The sequence below is a fragment of the Canis aureus genome, chromosome 25 (genome assembly GCF_053574225.1).
Source record: "Canis aureus isolate CA01 chromosome 25, VMU_Caureus_v.1.0, whole genome shotgun sequence".
In the NCBI taxonomy this organism is placed as follows: domain Eukaryota; kingdom Metazoa; phylum Chordata; class Mammalia; order Carnivora; family Canidae; genus Canis; species Canis aureus.
The window spans coordinates 41,243,642-41,263,953 of NC_135635.1; the positions used below are offsets into that span (position 1 = coordinate 41,243,642).

General features: G+C 41.8%; 1 protein-coding gene across 1 annotated transcript in view; it reads right to left on the reverse strand.

Annotated features, from left to right (window-relative positions):
- Positions 1-3,426: 3,426 nt before the first annotated feature.
- The window catches only part of NDUFA9 (NADH:ubiquinone oxidoreductase subunit A9), a 40,704-nt gene continuing 23,818 nt past the window's right edge, over positions 3,427-20,312 (reverse strand). The window contains exons 9-11 of the mRNA XM_077871393.1: positions 14,606-14,701; positions 6,543-6,609; positions 3,427-3,723 (exon numbers count right to left, since the gene is read on the reverse strand). Of these exons, the coding sequence (XP_077727519.1) occupies positions 3,553-3,723; positions 6,543-6,609; positions 14,606-14,701 (334 nt within the window). The 3' untranslated portion in view covers positions 3,427-3,552. The remainder of the gene's footprint in view (positions 3,724-6,542; positions 6,610-14,605; positions 14,702-20,312) is intronic.

A 20,312-nucleotide genomic window follows, 5' to 3' on the forward strand; every position in this document is an offset into this window, starting at 1 on the left:
TCCTTCATGGTCAGTTGACTGTTGTGGCATTTTGATTTGGAGCTGAGGCACAATGCCAGGTAACCCAGATTAAGCAAACAGGATTCTCAAGAGCCAAGGAAAATTAAAGAGAAAATCTCTGGCACTTTCGTCTAAGGAAGAAGTATGAGAGGACAAGCAAGGACAGCCCAAAAGAACAGTATCAGAAGGGTTGGCTAAAAGAGGTGAAACCCAGCAAAATCGCCCATAGAAGTTTGGTTATTGTGGTAATTCATGGCAAACCATGAATACTGAATAATAACTTACCTGACTAAAGTTAGCACCAGAGGTACTATGGTAGCTTTTTGCATTCTGAACTTCAAATGTGCACTCTACTGAAGAGTGTACTGTGGGGGAAGGAAATAAGAAGTCAACTCAGAAGGCTGAACCATGGTGTGCCATGGGCCTGCCTGATAGAAAAGCCAACAGAGAATGTTAGGTGCTTGTGTTGCACAACTGGCAGGCAAGGGAGGGAAACACTACATTTTTGCTCAAATGGTGTTCAGATTTTCAAATTAAACCACTGTCACCTTGCCTGAACCCATCCCTTGATCCCCAAGACAAGATTTCTGTGCATGCATCACAGCAATAGTTCTTAACAGGAGTGGGAAAGCCCCCTACGGGCATCTGGAAAACCTGTGGGTACCTCTGGTTATCACAATGACTGAGGGGCACCAGGAGCATTTAGTGGGCACACATCAGGAGTGGTAGGCTTACCACAGTGAATCACAACACAGCAAATGAGGAGTTGAAATACTTAGAATCTAACTCGGTTTTACAGATATAAGGGGCATCTGAAAGGGTTTAATATATGCTGCATTAAAAAAAAAAGATTTTATTTACTTATTTATTTGAAAGGGAGAGCATGAAAGAGAGCAAGCAAGGGAGGTGGGCAGGGCAGAGGGAGAAACAGACTCTCTGCTGAGCAAGGAGTCTGATGTGGGGCTCGATCCCAGGACCCTAGGATCATTACCTAGACCAAGGCAGACACTTCATAAACTGAGCCACCCAGGCACCCCTAATGCTGCATTTCCTAAGAATGCAAGTACTATGAACCTGGGAAGGATCATATTTTCCTTTGTTCTGAATTTTACAAGAAGTTGTTCACTAAATACAGAAGCTGGTACAATGAACAGTGACAGTGCTCACCTATTTCAGTGACCAATACAACTCCTCCCCTGCAATGTCAGGCCAGTCTACATTTTTGCCCGGTGTGACTGCCCAGCTGAAGTGAGCAATTGAAAACTTCATTATGTTTTCAGTATGGCTGTCCGCACTTCGATACAATGGAGTCCATGTTGTTTTATTATGTACTACTTTCATTTCTTGTTGGTATTGAATAGGACATTGTATTTTGATTATATGTTAGATTAAAGTAGCTCTGACTTTCGTATAGGATAACAAAGGATGCATTAGGAAATATAAAAGGAGGCACTGGCCATGACAGGAAAAGAAACACTACCCTGACTGAATCATGGTTTTAGAGAAAGTAAGTATGTGGCACAATGAGTTATGATACAAATAAGAAACAGCACTGCTAGAACATGTAGATTCTGTAAGAGGAGATGCTGTACATTATAGAATTATCATTTCTTTTCAGATCACACCTACACATGTGTGCCTATCGGCTGGCTTGTCACCAACCAGGGTGTCATCCAAAATAACAAGTTATCTTAGCTAAAGACAAAAAGTGAAGCTGGAATTGGGCTCTTTTCCCTAGAGCATGATTCTCACATCTTAGTGTGCAGAAGAATAAATTGGCATGTTTAATAAAAATAAAATCACTAAGTCTTTTTTCTAGACATTCTGTTTAATAGGTCTAGGTAGGCCTCAGCCACTTGTGTCCCAGGAACGGCCCTACCCGGACGCAGCATTCCTGCACATTGGTGCTTTTCCACTAATTTACATGCACAACTTCCAGAGACCTTTCTAAAATGCAGATCCTGATCCAACAGGCAGGGCCTGGCATTCCCCATTTCTTTTCTTTTCTTTTTTTTCTTTCTTTTCTTTTCTTTCTTCTCTTCTTTTTCTTTCTTGCTTTTCTTTTCTTCCTTCCTTCCTTTCTTCCTTTTCTTTTTCTTTCTTTCTTTCTTTCTTTCTCTCTTTCTTTCTTTCTTCTTTCTTTCTTTCTCTTTCTTCTTTCTTTTCTTTCTTTCTCTTTCTTCTTTCTTTTCTTTCTTTCTTTTCTTCCTTTCCTTTCCTTTCCTTTCCTTTCCTTTCCTTTCCTTTCCTTTCCTTTCCTTTCCTTTCCTTTCCTTTCCTTTCCTTTTCTCTTTCTCTCTTTCTTTCTTTCTTTCATGAGCAGGGTGAGGGGGGAAGAGAGAGGGACAAGAGGACTCCCCGCTGAGCATAGAGCCTTGAGATGTGGCTAGATCTTGCAAGCCTGAGATCATGACCTGAGCTGAAATCAAGAGTCGGAGGCCTGACTGAGCCACTTAGGTGCCCCAGCACTCTGCATTTCTGACAAGCTCCCAGGTGGTCCATGACCACACCTGAATAGCACACTTCTGTCCATATAGGGGCAAAAGACTGAAGCATGCAGACAGGGCAGGTAGAGAGAACTCATCCTCAATGTTCATGCACCTTACTCTGTGAGGATGTGGTGGACATAACCATAACTGAACAGGGTTTTTGAGGACATTCCCATCCTACAGATCAAGTGGCTGCACTGAAGTGGAATGCAGTGACCAACCCTGGGTCACCTAAAATGGCAGCGTGTCAGCTTCACCAGAAATTACGTGAGTTCTTAATCATATGGCACTGAGGGATTTGCCTACACTACACCACATGTTCATGTGGATCTTGGCTGTGATGTTAACAACTTATATAAAAAGTTCTAATTCCTAAGCATCGGCATTACTGAAGAGAGGCTGTGGCACTGCCTCTGCACCAGAGATGATCCATCCACAACCACGGATCTGAAATCATCTCTTCATTGTCCAAATGGCAGCAGGGCAAAGGCCTTGGGGAGTTCAGACACAAGCAGAGGTCTGTGGAATTACTGCAAGTAGTTTGAGAACTCATAGATACAGATGATGTTTTTACCTGTATGGACTATTTTCTTAAGTGTAGGCAGATGTCATTAAGATAAATTTTTTTAAAATACCTTAAATGTGAGTACGTGCAGATTAGTTATGCAACACTATATATTTTCTCAACTAATGGATATTAGTTGACAATCATACATCACCGGGGGATCATCACAATATTTTGATATTAAAAAGGGGTCTGTGTCTTCCAAAACATATGCCAGGAAAAGCCTGACAAAGGGAAATTCAAATCCCTCAAAATTTCAGAAAATAAATAATATATATGTCATTATTAAATACATATTTAAAGAAATTATGTTCAAATTCTAAATGACTGAATTTCTCATTTGACAAATGAAGACAGAAAGTTGCAGCAAAATTTATCCTCAGATGCTTTAATAGAGGGATCTTATTCACTATATACAGGATTCCCTGAAGAAAGTGGGCTAGTCACCAGCCAGGCAACCTGACTGACCACCAAAACTCCAGGGCATCACAGGGGCAGCTAAAAGTTGACAGTCTTGGCCGGCTTCACGTCTTCAATTTCGGACAACAGCCAGCGGTAAGTACGGTGGCGCCGCAGTACCTCAATGGCCTTGAGCTCCAGGGGTGAGGCCTGAATTCCCAGGTCTTCCAAGCCTGGCAGGTGAGGCAATATCATGTCTGTGATGTGAAGCTGTGGATACACAGAACCACGGAACTCTGAGAACTGACCAAGAGCACAAAGCACTACCTCACCAAACCCTGAAATACTTAAGTGGCCCTAAGTTCTATTACCGAGACTTGTCTCCAAAGGACAGGTAGCTGGTTTTGATTCCTGGACCTCACCAAAAGTAGACCACAGGAAAAAAAGAGTTTCAGGGAAGGAAAAAGGCAAGGCCATCAAATATCAGCACAAAGGTCCCCAGCACTACCCACAAACATAGAACACTGGCTCCAGATTGAAACAGAAATCAATTTGCAATGGAGAAGCACCAGTCATCACTGTCAGGGTAGCTTCATGGGAGGTCCAGGAAGAAAATAAAATAGGGGCTAATGCAGAACCAGTCCCTTCCCCAATTCTCCCTTGTGCATGGGCTTTCTGCTTCCATTTGCACTGTTGAATTAAGGCGATAATTAGCATTGGTTCCTTGTTCATTAAGAGATAATCTATTAACCTTTGTGCTCCTACTGTACTTCACTTGGTTGCCTGATGCTCAGCAGAGATCTAAAACACCAAACCCATCTTGTTTGTAGAGAATGAGCTGGAGACTTCCACGATCCCAGACCACCCACAAGCATATGAAGAGAATCAACTTGCATATATGGCTGCACGCTCCTTCATCCTCCCCACCTGACAAAGTCTATAATTTTTACCAGAGGGCTGTGAGGCAGCCTCCAAATGCAAAGCCCATTCAGCCTAAAGTATCAACGCCTGCTCCATTATCAATGTAAGAGGTACATTCACATAAAATACATTCAAGTGTTCCGAGTCAGTCTTCCTATCTAATCTTTCATGAACATAGCAAGGATATCTTGAAAAAAGTCTCAGCTTTCCAGACATGGCCTGTCAGAGGGGAGGATAACACCTGCCCATTCACATTTGTTCCCTGAGGACTACTGTCCCATCTCCTCTATATTTTAATTTTTAGAGGATAATTTGGCTGTTTCTGTTGAGAAAAGGTCAATAGATCTTCAAAGGTAGAGATTACTTTGTATCCTTCCTCAAAACACTTCTACATGCAGTGTGGGAGACAGCAAGACAGAGAACCAGAGCTCTGGAATCCAACACAACTCTCTAGAGAGACAAGAGAGGCAGCCCGAGACTGATCAACAGAATGAGAAAGGAATAACTGACCTACTTAGATTAAGGTGGGCAGAGTGGAGATCTTTCTTTAAGCCAAATTGTCTAATACTATTACCTACATTTTTAGAATAAAAACTTGAAAAAAAGGGGGGGGCCTGGAGAGGCAGGAGTAGTAAGATCTGGCATATATTTTGAGGGCTGCCTGAATAATACTGGCTGATGGTCCACAGCTATGCTGCCCAATATAGTAGCCACTGGCCCAATATGGTAATTTTCTACTGAAATTTAATTAAAATTAAATAAACTTCAAATCTTATTTCTGCTAGTCATGTTGCTAGTTGCTTTGTTTTGAACACTGCAGATTACAGAACTTTCCATCACTGCAGGAAGTTATACTGGACACTACTGGTTTAGACTGGTAAGAGAAAGGAACAAATTGAGGGAGAATTCCTAGATTTTTGGCTTGAGCAACAGAGAGAACAACGATCTCATTAATTAAGACAGCCCAGGAGAGAAGTAGGCTTGTAATTCTATTTATGGAGATCTATACGTTTCAGAAAACTGTGTGAGACCCAAATAGATGTAAGGGACTGCAACTGGGGAGGGTGGGGGACAGTTCAAAGATGGAGACAAAAATGCAGCCATGAGCTTGCAGGCAGCAGCTGGGGCAGGGAACATGGGGAGGGTCATTCAGAGAATGAGCAGAGATACATAAAAGGCTAAGGGCTGGGTCCCCTCAGGGAGAGGGGGGTAAACCAGGAAGGGAAACCAAAAGGCAGGGTCAAGTGAGACAAGGAAGAGCAAGGGAATATGGGGACAGCCAGAGAACAAACTGGCAAATGAGGGTTCAGGGAGAGAAGTGGTGATCATAGATAGTCTGGAAAAGAGCAGTTTGTGGGGAGAAACAGGTGGAAAACCCTGAACAGAGTAGGTGAGAAAGACTGAGGGAAGCAGAGGGTTGCTGCAGGGAAGAGGAGAGCCCCCTGCCCTGCCCAGCCCTGTGCCCCTTGCCCCCAGGCCTGTCCCCATTGCCCCGCCCTTCTGTTTGTGCCCCTCCCCCAATTTCATTAAAGATTTCATGAAATGTTAAAAAAAAAAAAAAAAAAAAAAAGACTGAGGGAAGCAACTGTTAACAGCAGGAATAGACAGCTCTTGGGCAGCCTGGGTGGCTCAGTGGTTTAGCACCGCCTTCAGCCCAGGGCGTGATCCTGGAGACCCGCATTGGGATCCCTGCAGGGAGCCTGCTTCTACCTCTGCCTGTGTCTCTGCCTCTCTCTCTCTCTCTCTCTCTCACTCTATCTCATGGATAAATAAATAAAATCTTAAAAAAAAAAAAAAAAGGAATAGACAGCTCTTCTGAAGAGTTATGACCCAAATGGACACAGACAAACAGGATGGTAGCTGGAAGGGACAAGAGAGAAGAAAGGGTTTTGTTTTTGAAAAACTAGAGCCTAGGGCATGTCTGTGTGCTGCTGGGAATGATCCAGCAGAGAAGGAAAACAGGTGAAGTCTGAGAGAAGCTGAGGAACACCCCCAGAGCTGGAGCAGGAGGTGGGGTACATTTCATGGCCCAAGCCTCAGGGCTTGCCTCATATAGAAGGATAATAGACAAGATCATGAAAATAACCTAAGCCAGCAAACAAAATCAATTCTGACTTATCCATCTCTGTAGGTACCTGCCCAGGCAGATGTTCATCACACATACTCACCCGCTCCACTTTATCCCTTGTTGTCCAGGGTTCAAATGGACTCATTTCGAAGAGTCGTGCCACCCACCTAGAAAAAGGAATAAATACGGCACATATGGTAAGGGTCTCCAGACGTAATACTCAAGCTAACCTGCAGGATGCACCAGGGGAAAAGCTGCTGTAGAGGCAGGCGTTCACTGATTTCTCTGTTTTGTTTGTTTTGTTTTGTCTTTAAGAAAATAACCGGAGGAGGGGCAAGATGGCTGAAGAGTAGGGTCCCCAAATCACCTGTCCTCACCAAATTACCTAGATAACCTTCAAATCATCCTGAAAATCTACGAATTCGACCTGAGATTTAAAGAGAGACCAGCTGGAATGCTACAGTGAGAAGAGTTCGTGTTTCTATCAAGGTAGGAAGACGGGGAAAAAGAAATAAAGAAACAAAAGGCATCCAAGGTGGAGGGGCCCCACAAGGAGCGGGGCTGAGGCCGGGGCGAGTGCCCCCAGGACAGGAGAGCCCCGTCCCTGAGAAGCAGGAGCTTCACCAATCTTCCCTGGCAGAAAGGCGCCCGCAGGGAGTTAGAGCAGGACCCCAGGAGGGCGGGGATGCCCTCGGGCTCCCTGGGACAGTAACAGACACCTGCGCCCCAGGAGAGTGCACCACACCCCGCGGCCGAGCTCCCTAAAAGACTGCAGCGTGCACGGCTGGACCCGGAGCAGCTCAGAGGGGCTCGGGCTGTGGCTCCTTGGAGGCAGCTGCGCGGCTGGGAGCCCGAATCCAACAGCGCAGGCTCCGGAGCACAGGGCGCCGGGACACAGCCCAGGATCCGGCCTCCCCGGGACAGGCAGAGGCCTGGAGGGCCCAGGACAGCAAGGACGCTCCTGCCCCGAGCTGAGCAGATCAGCGGCCCCGCCCCGGAACCTCCAGGCCCTGCAGACGGAGAGCTCCAGAGTTACTGCGGGAGCTGAATCCAGGGCTCCAGAGCTGGCCCCGCCACTGGGGTTGTTCCTCCTGGGGCCTCATGGGGTAAACAACCCCCACTGAGCCCTGCACCAGGCAGGGGCACAGCAGCTCCCCCAAGTACTAACACCTGAAAAGCAGCACAACAGGCCCCTCCCAGAGAAGACCAGCTAGATGGACAAGTTCCAGGGGAAGTCAAGGGACTTAAAGTATACAGAATCAGAAGATACTGCCCCGTGTTTTTTTTTTTCTTTTTGATTTCTGTTTGCTTCCCCCACCCTTTTTTTCCTTTCTTTCTTTTTCTTTCTCTTTTTCTTCTCTTTTTTTCTTCCTTTTTTCTTTTTCTGTTTTCTTTCCTTCTTTCTCTCTTTTTCTCCTTTTCCCAATACAACTTGTTTTTGGCCACTCTGCACTGAGCAAAATGACTAAAAGGAAAACCTCACCTCAAAAGAAAGAATCAGAAACAGTCCTCTCTCCCACAGAGTTACAAAATCTGGATTACAATTCAATGTCAGAAAGCCAATTCAGAAGCACTATCATACAGCTACTGGTGGCTCTAGAAAAAAGCATAAAGGACTCAAGAGACTTCATGACTGCAGAATTTAGATCCAATCAGGCAGAAATTAAAAATCAATTTAATGAGATGCAATCCAAACTAGAAGTCCTAATGACGAGGGTTAACGAGGTGGAAGAACGAGTGAGTGACATAGAAGACAAGTTGATGGCAAAGAGGGAAACTGAGGAAAAAAGAGACAAACAATTAAAAGACCATGAGGATAGATTAAGGGAAATAAACGACAGCCTGAGGAAGAAAAACCTACGTTTAATTGGGGTTCCCGAGGGCGCCGAAAGGGACAGAGGGCCAGAATATGTATTTGAACAAATCATAGCTAAAAACTTTCCTAATCTGGGAAGGAAAACAGGCATTCAGATCCAGGAAATAGAGAGATTCCCCCCCCCTAAAATCAATAAAAACCGTTCAACACCTCGACATCTAATAGTTAAGCTTGCAAATTCCAAAGATAAAGAGAAGATCCTTAAAGCAGCAAGAGACAAGAAATCCCTGACTTTTATGGGGAGGAGTATTAGGGTAACAGCAGACCTCACCACAGAGACCTGGCAGGCCAGAAAGGGCTGGCAGGATATATTCAGGGTCCTAAATGAGAAGAATATGCAACCAAGAATACTTTATCCAGCAAGGCTCTCATTCAAAATGGAAGGAGAGATAAAGAGCTTCCAAGACAGGCAGCAACTGAAAGAATATGTGACCTCCAAACCAGCTCTGCAAGAAATTTTAAGGGGGACTCTTAAAATTCCCCTTTAAGAAGAAGTTCAGTGGAACAATCCACAAAAACAAGGACTCAATAGATACCATGATGACACTAAACTCATATCTGTCGAAAGTAACTCTGAACGTGAACGGGCTTAATGACCCCATCAAAAGGCACAGGGTTTCAGACTGGATAAAAAAGCAGGACCCATCTATTTGCTGTCTACAAGAGACTCATTTTAGACAGAAGGACACCTATAGCCTGAAAATAAAAGGTTGGAGAACCATTTACCATTCAAATGGTCCTCAAAAGAAAGCAGGGGTAGCCATCCTTATATCAGATAAACTAAAATTTACCCCGAAGACTGTAGTGAGAGACGAAGAGGGATACTATATCATACTTAAAGGATCTATCCAACAAGAGGACTTAACAATCCTCAATATATATGCCCCGATTGTGGGAGCTGCCAAATATTTAAATCAATTAATAACCAAAGTGAAGAAATACTTAGATAATAATACACTTATACTTGGTGACTTCAATGTAGATCTTTCTATACTTGATAGGTCTTCTAAGCACAACATCTCCAAAGAAACGAGAGCTTTAAAGTATTTCTTTTATTTTTATTTATTTATGATAGTCACACAGAGAGAGAGAGAGAGGCAGAGACATAGGCAGAGGGAGAAGCAGGCTCCATGCATCGGGAGCCCGACATGGGATTCGATCCCGGGTCTCCAGGATCGCGCCCTGGGCCAAAGGCAGGCGCTAAACTGCTGAGCCACCCAGGGATCCTGAAACGAGAGCTTTAAATGATACACTGGACCAGATGTATTTCACAGATATCTATAGAACTTTACATCCAAACTCAACTGAATACACATTTTTCTCAAGTGCACATGAAACTTTCTCCAGAATAGACCACATACTGGGTCACAAATCGGGTCTGAACCGATACCAAAAGATTGGGATCGTCCCCTGCATATTCTCAGACCATAATTCCTTGAAATTAGAACTAAATCACAACAGGAAGTTTGGAAGGACCTCAAACACGTGGAGGTTAAGGACCATCCTGCTAAAAGATAAAAGGGTCAACCAGGAAATTAAGGAAGAATTAAAAAGATTCATGGAAACTAATGAGAACGAAGATACAACCGTTCAAAATCTTTGGGACGCAGCAAAAGCAGTCCTAAGGGGGAAATACATCGCAATACAAGCATCCATTCAAAAACTGGAAAGAACTCAAATACAAAAGCTAACCTTACACATAAAGGAGCTAGAGAAAAAACAGCAAATAGATCCTACACCCAGCAGAAGAAGAGAGTTAATTAAGATTCGAGCAGAACTCAACGAAATCGAGACCAGCAGAACTGTGGAACAGATCAACAGAACCAGGAGTTGGTTCTTTGAAAGAATTAATAAGATAGATAAACCATTAGCCAGCCTTATTAAAAAGAAGAGAGAGAAGACTCAAATTAATAAAATCATGAATGAGAAAGGAGAGATCACTACCAACAACAAGGAAATACAAACGATTTTAAAAACACATTATGAACAGCTATACGCCAATAAATTAGGCAATCTAGAAGAAATGGACGCATTCCTGGGAAGCCACAAACTACCAAAACTGGAACAGGAAGAAATAGAAAACCTGAACAGGCCAATAACCAGGGAGGAAATTGAAGCAGTCATCAAAAACCTCCCAAGACACAAGAGTCCAGGGCCAGATGGCTTCCTAGGGGAATTCTATCAAATGTTTAAAGAAGAAACCATACCTATTCTCCTAAAGCTGTTTGGAAAGATAGAAAGAGATGGAGTACTTCCAAATTCGTTCTACGAGGCCAGCATCACCTCAATTCCAAAACCAAACAAAGACCCAACCAAAAAGGAGAATTACAGACCAATATCCCTGATGAACATGGATGCAAAAATTCTCAACAAGATACTGGCCAATAGGATCCAACAGTACATTAAGAAAATTATTCACCATGACCAAGTAGGATTTATCCCCGGGACACAAGGCTGGTTCAACTCGTAAAACAATCAATGTGATTCATCATATCAGCAAGAGAAAAAGCAAGAACCATATGAGCCTCTCATTAGATGCAGAGAAAGCATTTGACAAAATACAGCATCCATTCCTGATCAAAACTCTTCAGAGTGTAGGGATAGAGGGAACATTCCTCAACATCTTAAAAGCCATCTACGAAAAGCCCACAGCAATTTTCATTCTCAATGGGGAAGCACTGGGAGCCTTTCCCCTAAGATCAGGAACAAGACACGGATGTCCACTCTCACCACTGCTATTCAATATAATACTGGAAGTCCTAGCCTCAGCAATCAGACAACAAAAAGACATTAAAGGCATTCAAATTGGCAAAGAAGAAGTCAAACTCTCCCTCTTCACTGATGACATGATACTCTACATAGAAAACCCAAAAGCCTCCACCCCAAGATTGCTAGAACTCATACAGCAATTTGGCAGTGTGGCAGGATACAAAATCAATGCCCAGAAATCAATGGCATTTCTATACACTAACAATGAGACTGAAGAAAGAGAAATTAAGGAGTCAATCCCATTTACAATTGCACCCAAAAGCATAAGATACCTAGGAATAAACCTAACCAAAGAGGTAAAGGATCTATACCCTAAAAACTATAGAACACTTCTGAAAGAAATTGAGGAAGACACAAAGAGATGGAAAAATATTTCATGCTCATGGATTGGCAGAATTAATATTGTGAAAATGTCAATGTTACCCAGGGCAATTTACATGTTTAACGCAATCCCTATCAAAATACCATGGACTTTCTTCAGAGAGTTAGAACAAATTATTTTAAGATTTGTGTGGAATCAGAAAAGACCCCGAATAGCCAGGGGAATTTTAAAAAAGAAAACCATATCTAGGACATCACAATGCCAGATTTCAGGTTGTACTACAAAGCTGTGGTCATCAAGACAGTGTGGTACTGGCACAAAAACAGACACATAGATCAATGGAACAGAATAGAGAACCCAGAAGTGGACCCTGAACTTTATGGGCAACTAATATTCGATTAAGGAGGAAAGCCTATTCACTGGAAGAAAGACAGTCTCTTCCATAAATGGTGCTGGGAAAATTGGACATCCACATGCAGAAGAATGAAACTAGACCACTCCCTTGCACCATACACAAAGATAAACTCAAAATGGATGAAAGATCTAAATGTGAGACAAGAGTCCATCAAAATCCTAGAGGAGAACACAGGCAACACCCTTTTTGAACTCAGTCACAGTAACTTCTTGCAAGATACATCCAGGAAGGCAAAAGAAACAAAAGCAAAAATGAACTATTGGGACTTCATCAAGATAAGAAGCTTTTGCACAGCAAAGGATACAGTCAACAAAACTAAAAGACAACCTGCAGAATGGGAGAAGATAATTGCAAATGACGTATCAGATAAAGGGCTAGTTTCCAAGATCTATAAAGAACTTCTTAAACTCAACACCAAAGAAACAAATAATCCAATCATGAAATGGGCAAAAGACATGAACAGAAATCTCACAGAGGAAGACATAGACATGGCCAACAAGCACATGAGAAAATGCTCTGCATCACTTGCCATCAGGGAAATACAAATCAAAACCACAATGAGAGACCACCTCACACCAGTGAGAATGGGGAACATTAACAAGGCAGGAAACAACAAATGTTGGAGAGGATGCGGAGAAAGGGGAACCCTCTTGCACTGTTGGTGGGAATGTGAACTGGTGCAGCCACTCTGGAAAACTGTGTGGAGGTTCCTCAAAGAGTTAAAAATAGACCTGCCCTACGACCCAGCAATTGCACTGTTGGGGATTTACCCCAAAGATTCAGATGCAATGAAATGCCGGGACACCTGCACCCCGATGTTTATAGCAGCAATGTCCACAACAGCCAAACTGTGGAAGGAGCCTCGGTGTCCATCAAAAGATGAATGGATAAAGAAGCTGTGGTCTATGTATACAATGGAATATTACTCAGCCATTAGAAATGACAAATACCCACCATTTGCTTCAACGTGGATGGAACTGGAGGGTATTATGCTGAGTGAAGTAAGTCAATCGGAGAAGGACAAACATTATATGTTCTCATTCATTTGGGGAATATAAATAATAGTGAAAGGGAATAGAAGGGAAGGGAGAAGAAATGTGTGGGAAATATCAGAAAGGGAGACAGAACATAAAGACTCCTAACTCTGGGAAACGAACTAGGGGTGGTGGAAGGGGAGGAGGGCGGGGGGGGGGGGGGTGAATGGGTGACAGGCACTGAGGGGGGCACTTGACGGGATGAGCACTGGGTGTTATTCTGTATGTTGGCAAATTGAACACCAATAAAAAATAAATTCATTATAAAAAAAAAAAAGAAAAGAACCAATATCCTGATACCACTACCTGTGAAGCTACCTTTCCTTTCAAGCTAACCTAGCCTGCCTGCCCTAACTGGTGGCAATCCTATTCTCTACAGAATTGAAAACTAAAATGAAGTCATTACTACCAACAAAACAAACACTAAGTATCCAACTTCCATAGAAGTCAGTACAATCTGATCTAATCTAAGACTCGGACATTCAAATAAGCTTTGTTAAGGATGCAGAGCAAGCTGAGTAGTACACAAGATATAAATTGTAATCCTTAAAAGCAGGGGCCCCAAGGGAACCAAAAAAATTCAAAGGTAAGGAGAAGCCTAAGACATGTGATTCAAATCAGGAAACAAACATTAAACAACAGGACGGGAGAGCTGCCTGCCTCACTTAATGCCATCTGTCCATTCTTACTGAAAACAGTTTTCTTTATCTGCCACCAAGTTCCCATTAAGTATCCTCGGGCAGTGGTTTTCAGCCTGCAGCCAGGCTCCCACAGAGCACTGGGGGCGAAGGCTGGAAGTACATGCTCTGAGTATCACCCATCACTATAGTTAGACCAGCTCTGCTGGTATCTGCTTTACCTAGTTGGCCTTTAGTGGGTCACTGAACATGAGGTTCCACAGCTTTTTAAAAACTTAAAAACACCATTCCAATGTGCATAAAAAAGTGAAAAAGGAAGCTGAAGATTGATCAAAATTTCTCCAGGAACATACACAGTCTCAGATTTCAAACAACCTGACCCAACAACACTTTACTGATACCTGTGTTAGATCCCAAGCTTTCTGATGATCTAGTGTAATATCTTGAGTCCCTAAGTGCATTGCCTCAGACATAGTAGGCATTCAAGATATATTTGTTGAACGAGTGCAGGGGTGAAGTGCCACGTTGGTTTTTAAGTCAATCCCTGACAAACTGGATGTGAAAGTCTCCCAGACCAGACCACTAGCATGTGACACGATTCTGAGATTCTAAACCTGCAAAGGGAAGAAGTGAACCAAGAAGCAGGCCAAGAAGAAAGAAGATACGACAACCACAGGTCAAGTCTGATCAACCCAGCTCCTTTCCCCAACTGCATGATCATACTGGTTTAATAAAGAAGGATCCCTTTCCCACATCTAGGTGATGGCATGAAAAGAGAGGGAAATCTAATTGCTCCTTTATACAACCTGCCGAGCAAGACACTTCTCTAAATTAAAATTAAGTGGTTTCTAATGAGAGAATTTGAAGAGCTGCAGAGTGATCTCTTAACACATTTTCTTCTCATCCACACGAATCCACATTTCCCTTTCTTAGACACCTCTGGATCTGTCCTAGACTTAAGATCAAGACATCAGGAGTGCCTCCTAGTTAGAGATTCAGAGGCTCTATTGTAATGAACATACTCCCTATAATCCTAAATGAGAGCATTACAAACAAATGTATCAAGTTAGCTCTATTTTAGAAGGCATAAAAAGAAATGCTTTACTTACCGATAGGCAAAATGTGGCAAAGGGTACGGCAGGAAGGGTCTGTGAGCCATAGCAAAGACATATTGCACCAGGTCAAAAAGAAGGTACCGATTGGGCCTATAAAAAGAAAATTACAGTTCTTCAAATTATTTGCTCCTTACAAATTTTCTTTTTAAATTTAACAAGATAGGGGGATCCCTGGGTGGCTCAGTGGTTTAGCGCCTGCCTTCAGGCCAGGGCATGATCCTGGAGTCCCAGGATCGAGTCTCACATCGGGCTCACTACATGGAGCCTGCTTCTCCCTCTGCCTGTGTCTCTGCCTCTTTCTCTTTCTCTGTGTCTCTCATGAATAGATAAATAAAATCTTTTAAAATAAATAAATAATTAAATTTAACAAGATAGCGTTTTCCTTATGAAAGAGAAAACATATGCACTGCAGTAAATACAGATTGGCACAAAGAAAACTCACCCATAATCCCATCAAAGACAATGCTAATATACTTAATGTAGCCTTCTTATCCCCTTACATATGCACATTTTTTTTTGCTTTTATAAATGTAAGATTACAGAGGTCATCTTATTCTGTAATGTCTTTTATTTAACACTGAATCCCAATCACCTTTTTATGTCACTCAATATTCTAGTGCATGTTTAACAATCACATAAATTGTATTGTGTGTAATAATAACTATTTGATAAAATGCCAGTTTGGGGAGGATATTTAAGCTATTAAAAATATTTTTTTCCCAAAAAAAAAAAAAATATTTTTTCCCTTTATAAGATCATGCTTTAATGAACAACTTATAGTAAACATTTTTATAGTAAATATTTGTACTTATCCATAACTATATATTTATGATGTATTCTATAAGTGGAACTGGCACAGAGTATGCTTGAAAATTTTAAGGCTTTTATTGAATACTTCCCAACTGCCTTCCAAAAACGTCGTATCAGTTCACATAAAATGCTAGCAGCCCCCTCACCAAAAATGAGTTTAGTCATAAAAATAGGCAAATAAAACTGTGACAATCTTCTAGGTAAAAAAGGTACCTCAATATTCTAATTTGCATTACTGTAATCCTGGAGATTAATTTTTTCTTTTTCTTTTTAAATATTTTATTTACTTATTCATGAGAGAAGCAGAGACACAGGCAGAGGAAGAAGCAGGCTCCCTGAGGGAGCCCGGTGTGGGACTCGATCCCAGGACCCCAGGATCACGACCTGAGCCAAAGGCAGATGCTCAACTGCTGAGCCATCCAGGCATCCCTAATTGGTTTTTCTTTATATAGTTTTGGCTACATATACTTCTTTCTTTCCTCTCTTTCCTCCTTAAGTTCTGTCTATAAAGAATGATTTGTAAGAATTCTTTATATTTTAATGATTCTGTTGGCAATATTTTTTACTGTTTGTATTTTGCTTTATAATGTTTGTTTTGTGACATATATAAGTTTAAACATTTCACTTAAACAAAAGTTCTGATTTATTTTATGGTTTGATTTCATATTTAGAAAATCCTTCTATAGTCACCAGTGACATAAATTCCCACATATTTTTTCTTTTTAAGATTTTACTTATTTGAGAGAGAGAGAGAGCACAACAAAGGGGAGGTCAGAGGGAGAAACAGACTCCCTGCTCAGCAGGGAGCCTGATGCAGGGCTCAATTCTGGGACTCCAGGGTCATGACCTGAGCCAAAGGCAGACGCTTAACCAACTGAGCCATCCGACATATTTTTTCTAACGTTTTGGGGTTCTTTAATCCATAACATATGTTCCTTTTGCAAGCTATTTTTGTAATGATATAAAGTAAAGATATAATACCATTTACTGAATAATCTACCCTTTCCCCATATTTTGAAATGTCACATACTGTATTCTTTATTCTTACATGCTTGAGACTGCTTCTAGATTTTCTATTCCACAGACCTGAATAGTTTTGTACTGGTACAACCTCGCTTTAATAATTATTATTGCTTATAATACATTTTAATATCTCTTCACCTGTTTTTGTCTGGTCCCCTTTGCCTCAGAAAGCCTATGAGAGCTGAAAGTTAGAGGAGTATGATTCAATGAGACACTCCTCACTCTGACATTTCAGCAAACAAAAACAAAAAACATGAAAACGTCAGCCAGGGGAACTATCAGACAAAGGCCTCAGATAGCTTCCTTCAAGTTCCAGAAGGATGTGGAAGAAGCACTATAGGGCATATACACTATGCCAAAGAACAATCTGTAATCTTTACAAAGACAAGCAGTATCAGTATCAAGGGTAAATTAATTATATGTAAAAGGCTCTTCAGCTTCTCTGAAGCACTCTGTGTTCCATTAACTGTGACTCAAAGACCGGTTCAAGTGCCTCTGCTCACAGAGAAAGGTACACTGAAGCCGTGTCCTTTCCAGCTTCAGTTTCATGGTTCAACATTATAGGCATTCCTTTGCAAACAGCCTCAGCAACACCTTATCCCTCAGCTGCCTCTCCACTATACTAGCACAGCATAGTCCCTTCTCTGGTTCATACAAGTGTCTGCCTTCTTTGCACCAGAACCCCAGCAAGACAGAGTTGCAGAGAAAACAGAGCTGGGCAATCTGGCTTCACCTATCCTTCTGACCCCTACCTTCAGATAAAAGACTCAGTTCTGCTTTGCTACCCTACTATGCTCTCCTAGGAGGTGTTCTGTGCTCCCAGGGAATACTTCCAATCTTCTCCTCTGTCCTCAAGTTTTCCACATACCTCTCTGATCCACCCTGCCCTGCCTTTTAGCCAATGATCTCTCCACTCAACATCATTTTCTTACTGCTGCCTTCTGAAGTACAAAACTTTTCCATGTTGGTGGAGTCTAATTTATCAGTTTTTCCTTTTATGAAGTAGGCTTTGAATATCATATCTAAAAAATCTCTGCCTGGGGTGCCTGGGTGGCTCAGTTGAACATGACTCCTGGTTTCAGTTCAGATCATAATCTCAGGGTTGTGAGATTGAGCTCCATGTCCAATTCCATGCTCAGCATGGAGCCTGCTTGTGATTCTTCACCCTTCTTCTTCTTTCCCCTCTACTTCTCCCTTTACTCACAACTGTCTCTCTAAAACAAACAAAATCTTAAAAAAAAAAAAAAAATTTCTGCCTAGCCCAAAGTCTAGACGATTAGTTTTCTTCCAAAGGTTTTATAGTTTTTTTGTTAAAGATTTTATTTATTTATTCATAGACACAGAGAGAGAGGCAGAGACACAGGCAGAGGGAGAAGCAGGCTCCACGCAGGGAGCTTGATGCGGGACTCGATCCCGGGTCTCCAGGATCACACCCCAGGCTTCAGGCGGCGCCAAACCGCTGTGCCACTGGGGCTGCCCAGTTTTATAGTTTTAACTCTTACATTTAGGTCTCTAATATAATTTGAGTTAATTTTTTCATGTTATTGTGTGAAGCTAAGGGCTTATGTTTACCTTTTTGCAAATGGATTTCCCAGGACCATTTGTGGAAAAGATTATCCTTTCCCCACTGAGGTGTCACAGCACTTTTGTCAAAAATCAGTCATCGGGAACCCTGGGTGGCGCAGTGGTTTAGCGCCTGCCTTTGGCCCAGGGCACGATCCTGGAGACCCGGGATCGAATCCCACGTCGGGCTCCCAGTGCATGGAGCCTGCTTCTCCCTCTGCCTATGTCTCTGCCTCTCTCTCTCTCTCTCTGTGTGACTATCATAAATAAATAAAAATTAAAAAAAAATCAATCATCCATAAACATGAAGGTTGCTTTCTAGACTATCAATTCTATTTAATTCATCTATATTCTATTCTCATGCTAGCATCACACAGTATTTTTTTAAAGAATCTATTTATTTATTTATGAGAAACAGAGAGAGAGGAAGAGACATAGGAAGAGGGAGAAGCAGGCTCCATGCAGAGAGCCCGATGCGGGACTCAATCCCAGGACCCAAGAATCACAGCCTGAGCCAAAGGTAGACGCTCAACTGCTGAGCCACCCAAGCATCTCACACACAGTCTTTATAACTAGTTTTAGAGTAAGTTATGAAGTTGAAAAATTTAAGTGCTCCAAGTTTCTTCTTTGTCAAAATGGTTTTGGCTATTGTGGATCTTTGCATTTCCATATAAATTTAAAATTAATTTGTTAACTTTTGCAAAAAATTAAAAAAAAAAAGCCTGCTGGAATATGGATAGGATTGGGTTGACTAGATACATGAATTTGGGGAAAATTGCCATTTTAACAATATTGGCTCTTTCAGTACATGACCAAGAGATGTCTTTCTATTTATTGAACTCTTCTTTAATGTCCCTCAATGTGTTTTACAATTTCCTGGATACAGGTTTTATATTTGTCATAGTTATACGTAAGTACTTTACTTTTTTGTTGCTATTGTGAATAAAATTATTTTCTTCATTTTATTTTCAGATTGTTCATTTGTGAATATATGGAAACCGAGTTTTATATATTGATCCTGTACCTTCTGACCCTGCTGACTTTATTAGTTCTCATAGTTTTATGCATATGTGTGTCTATCACTAGGTATTTAATGACTGAATGATAGAATGGACCAATGTTCTATAATTAATAACTATGAAAAAAAACCAGGACCAAAATTAAGGTCTTATGAGCAATAAGCAAAGTTTTCCCCTGAGCTAAAGAGACAAAAAGAGAAATGCAGATGCCTATCTAGTTTCACATACACAAAATGCATACGCTACCATGCCTAGCACTACTTTTCCTACCAACATGCCAAACAAGTATGGTGCACTGCAGCCTAGCAGAGACTGGAATGGGCTGAGCAAAGGTAAAGAGGCAAAAAGCTAACTCCTCCCAGAGTATTTCCACCAAGCAGTAAGCAAAGTCTGTAAAGCCATTTCTGTTCCTTTCTTTGGAATTCTAGTCTAACTACCTTTTGACTCAAGTCAGGTATCTTGGAGTCTAGTGATTTATGGACCCTAAGAGGAACACACTTTTGGGGGCTAATTCTCCTGGAGCATATTACTGATTGCATGCTAACATACTGAACTAGGAATTCAGAGAGAGGCATACATCTTGCAGCCAATAGATATGGAAACACAATATGGTTTTTTGCACTGACAAAAATCTTAGTAAATTAAGCCTATAATAATATTGAAATGAATTCATATGAAGTCAAAATCCTGGGAATATATACCATGTTTCCTGGCTTAGAGAGAAAAGTGTCATTACTCTGGAAGCAAATATTTCTTAAGAATTAAGCTATCACTTAATTGAATCAGATCCTCACCTTTCATGGAACAATAGGTATCATTAGTTTGCTTCATAAAATGACAGGGTTCTGGGCCAATTATTAGGTAGATTTGGTACTTTTCTGTCTGCTGGACTGAGTCTTAAATTTTAATTATAGTTAAGTCAGAAAAAAGGTCCTAAACCCAGCTGTGACAAGATTTAATAAAACTCAGGTGAGTCATATAGCTTAACTGTGCCCCATCTGTCTAAAGAGCAAAGAGGGCATATCCTAAATGATCAATCTTGCACAAGAATAGCAACTGTACCCTAAACCAGCCATTTCCAAGCTTTCTGGGGCATTGCAATACTCTCAAAAGCAATTTGATTTTGCAACTATTCTTACTCTCTAAAAGTATTCTGGGGATCCCTGGGTGGCGCAGCGGTTTGGCGCCTGCCTTTGGCCCAGGGCGCGATCCTGGAGACCCGGGATCGAATCCCACATCGGGCTCCCGGTGCATGGAGCCTGCTTCTCCCTCTGCCTGTGTCTCTG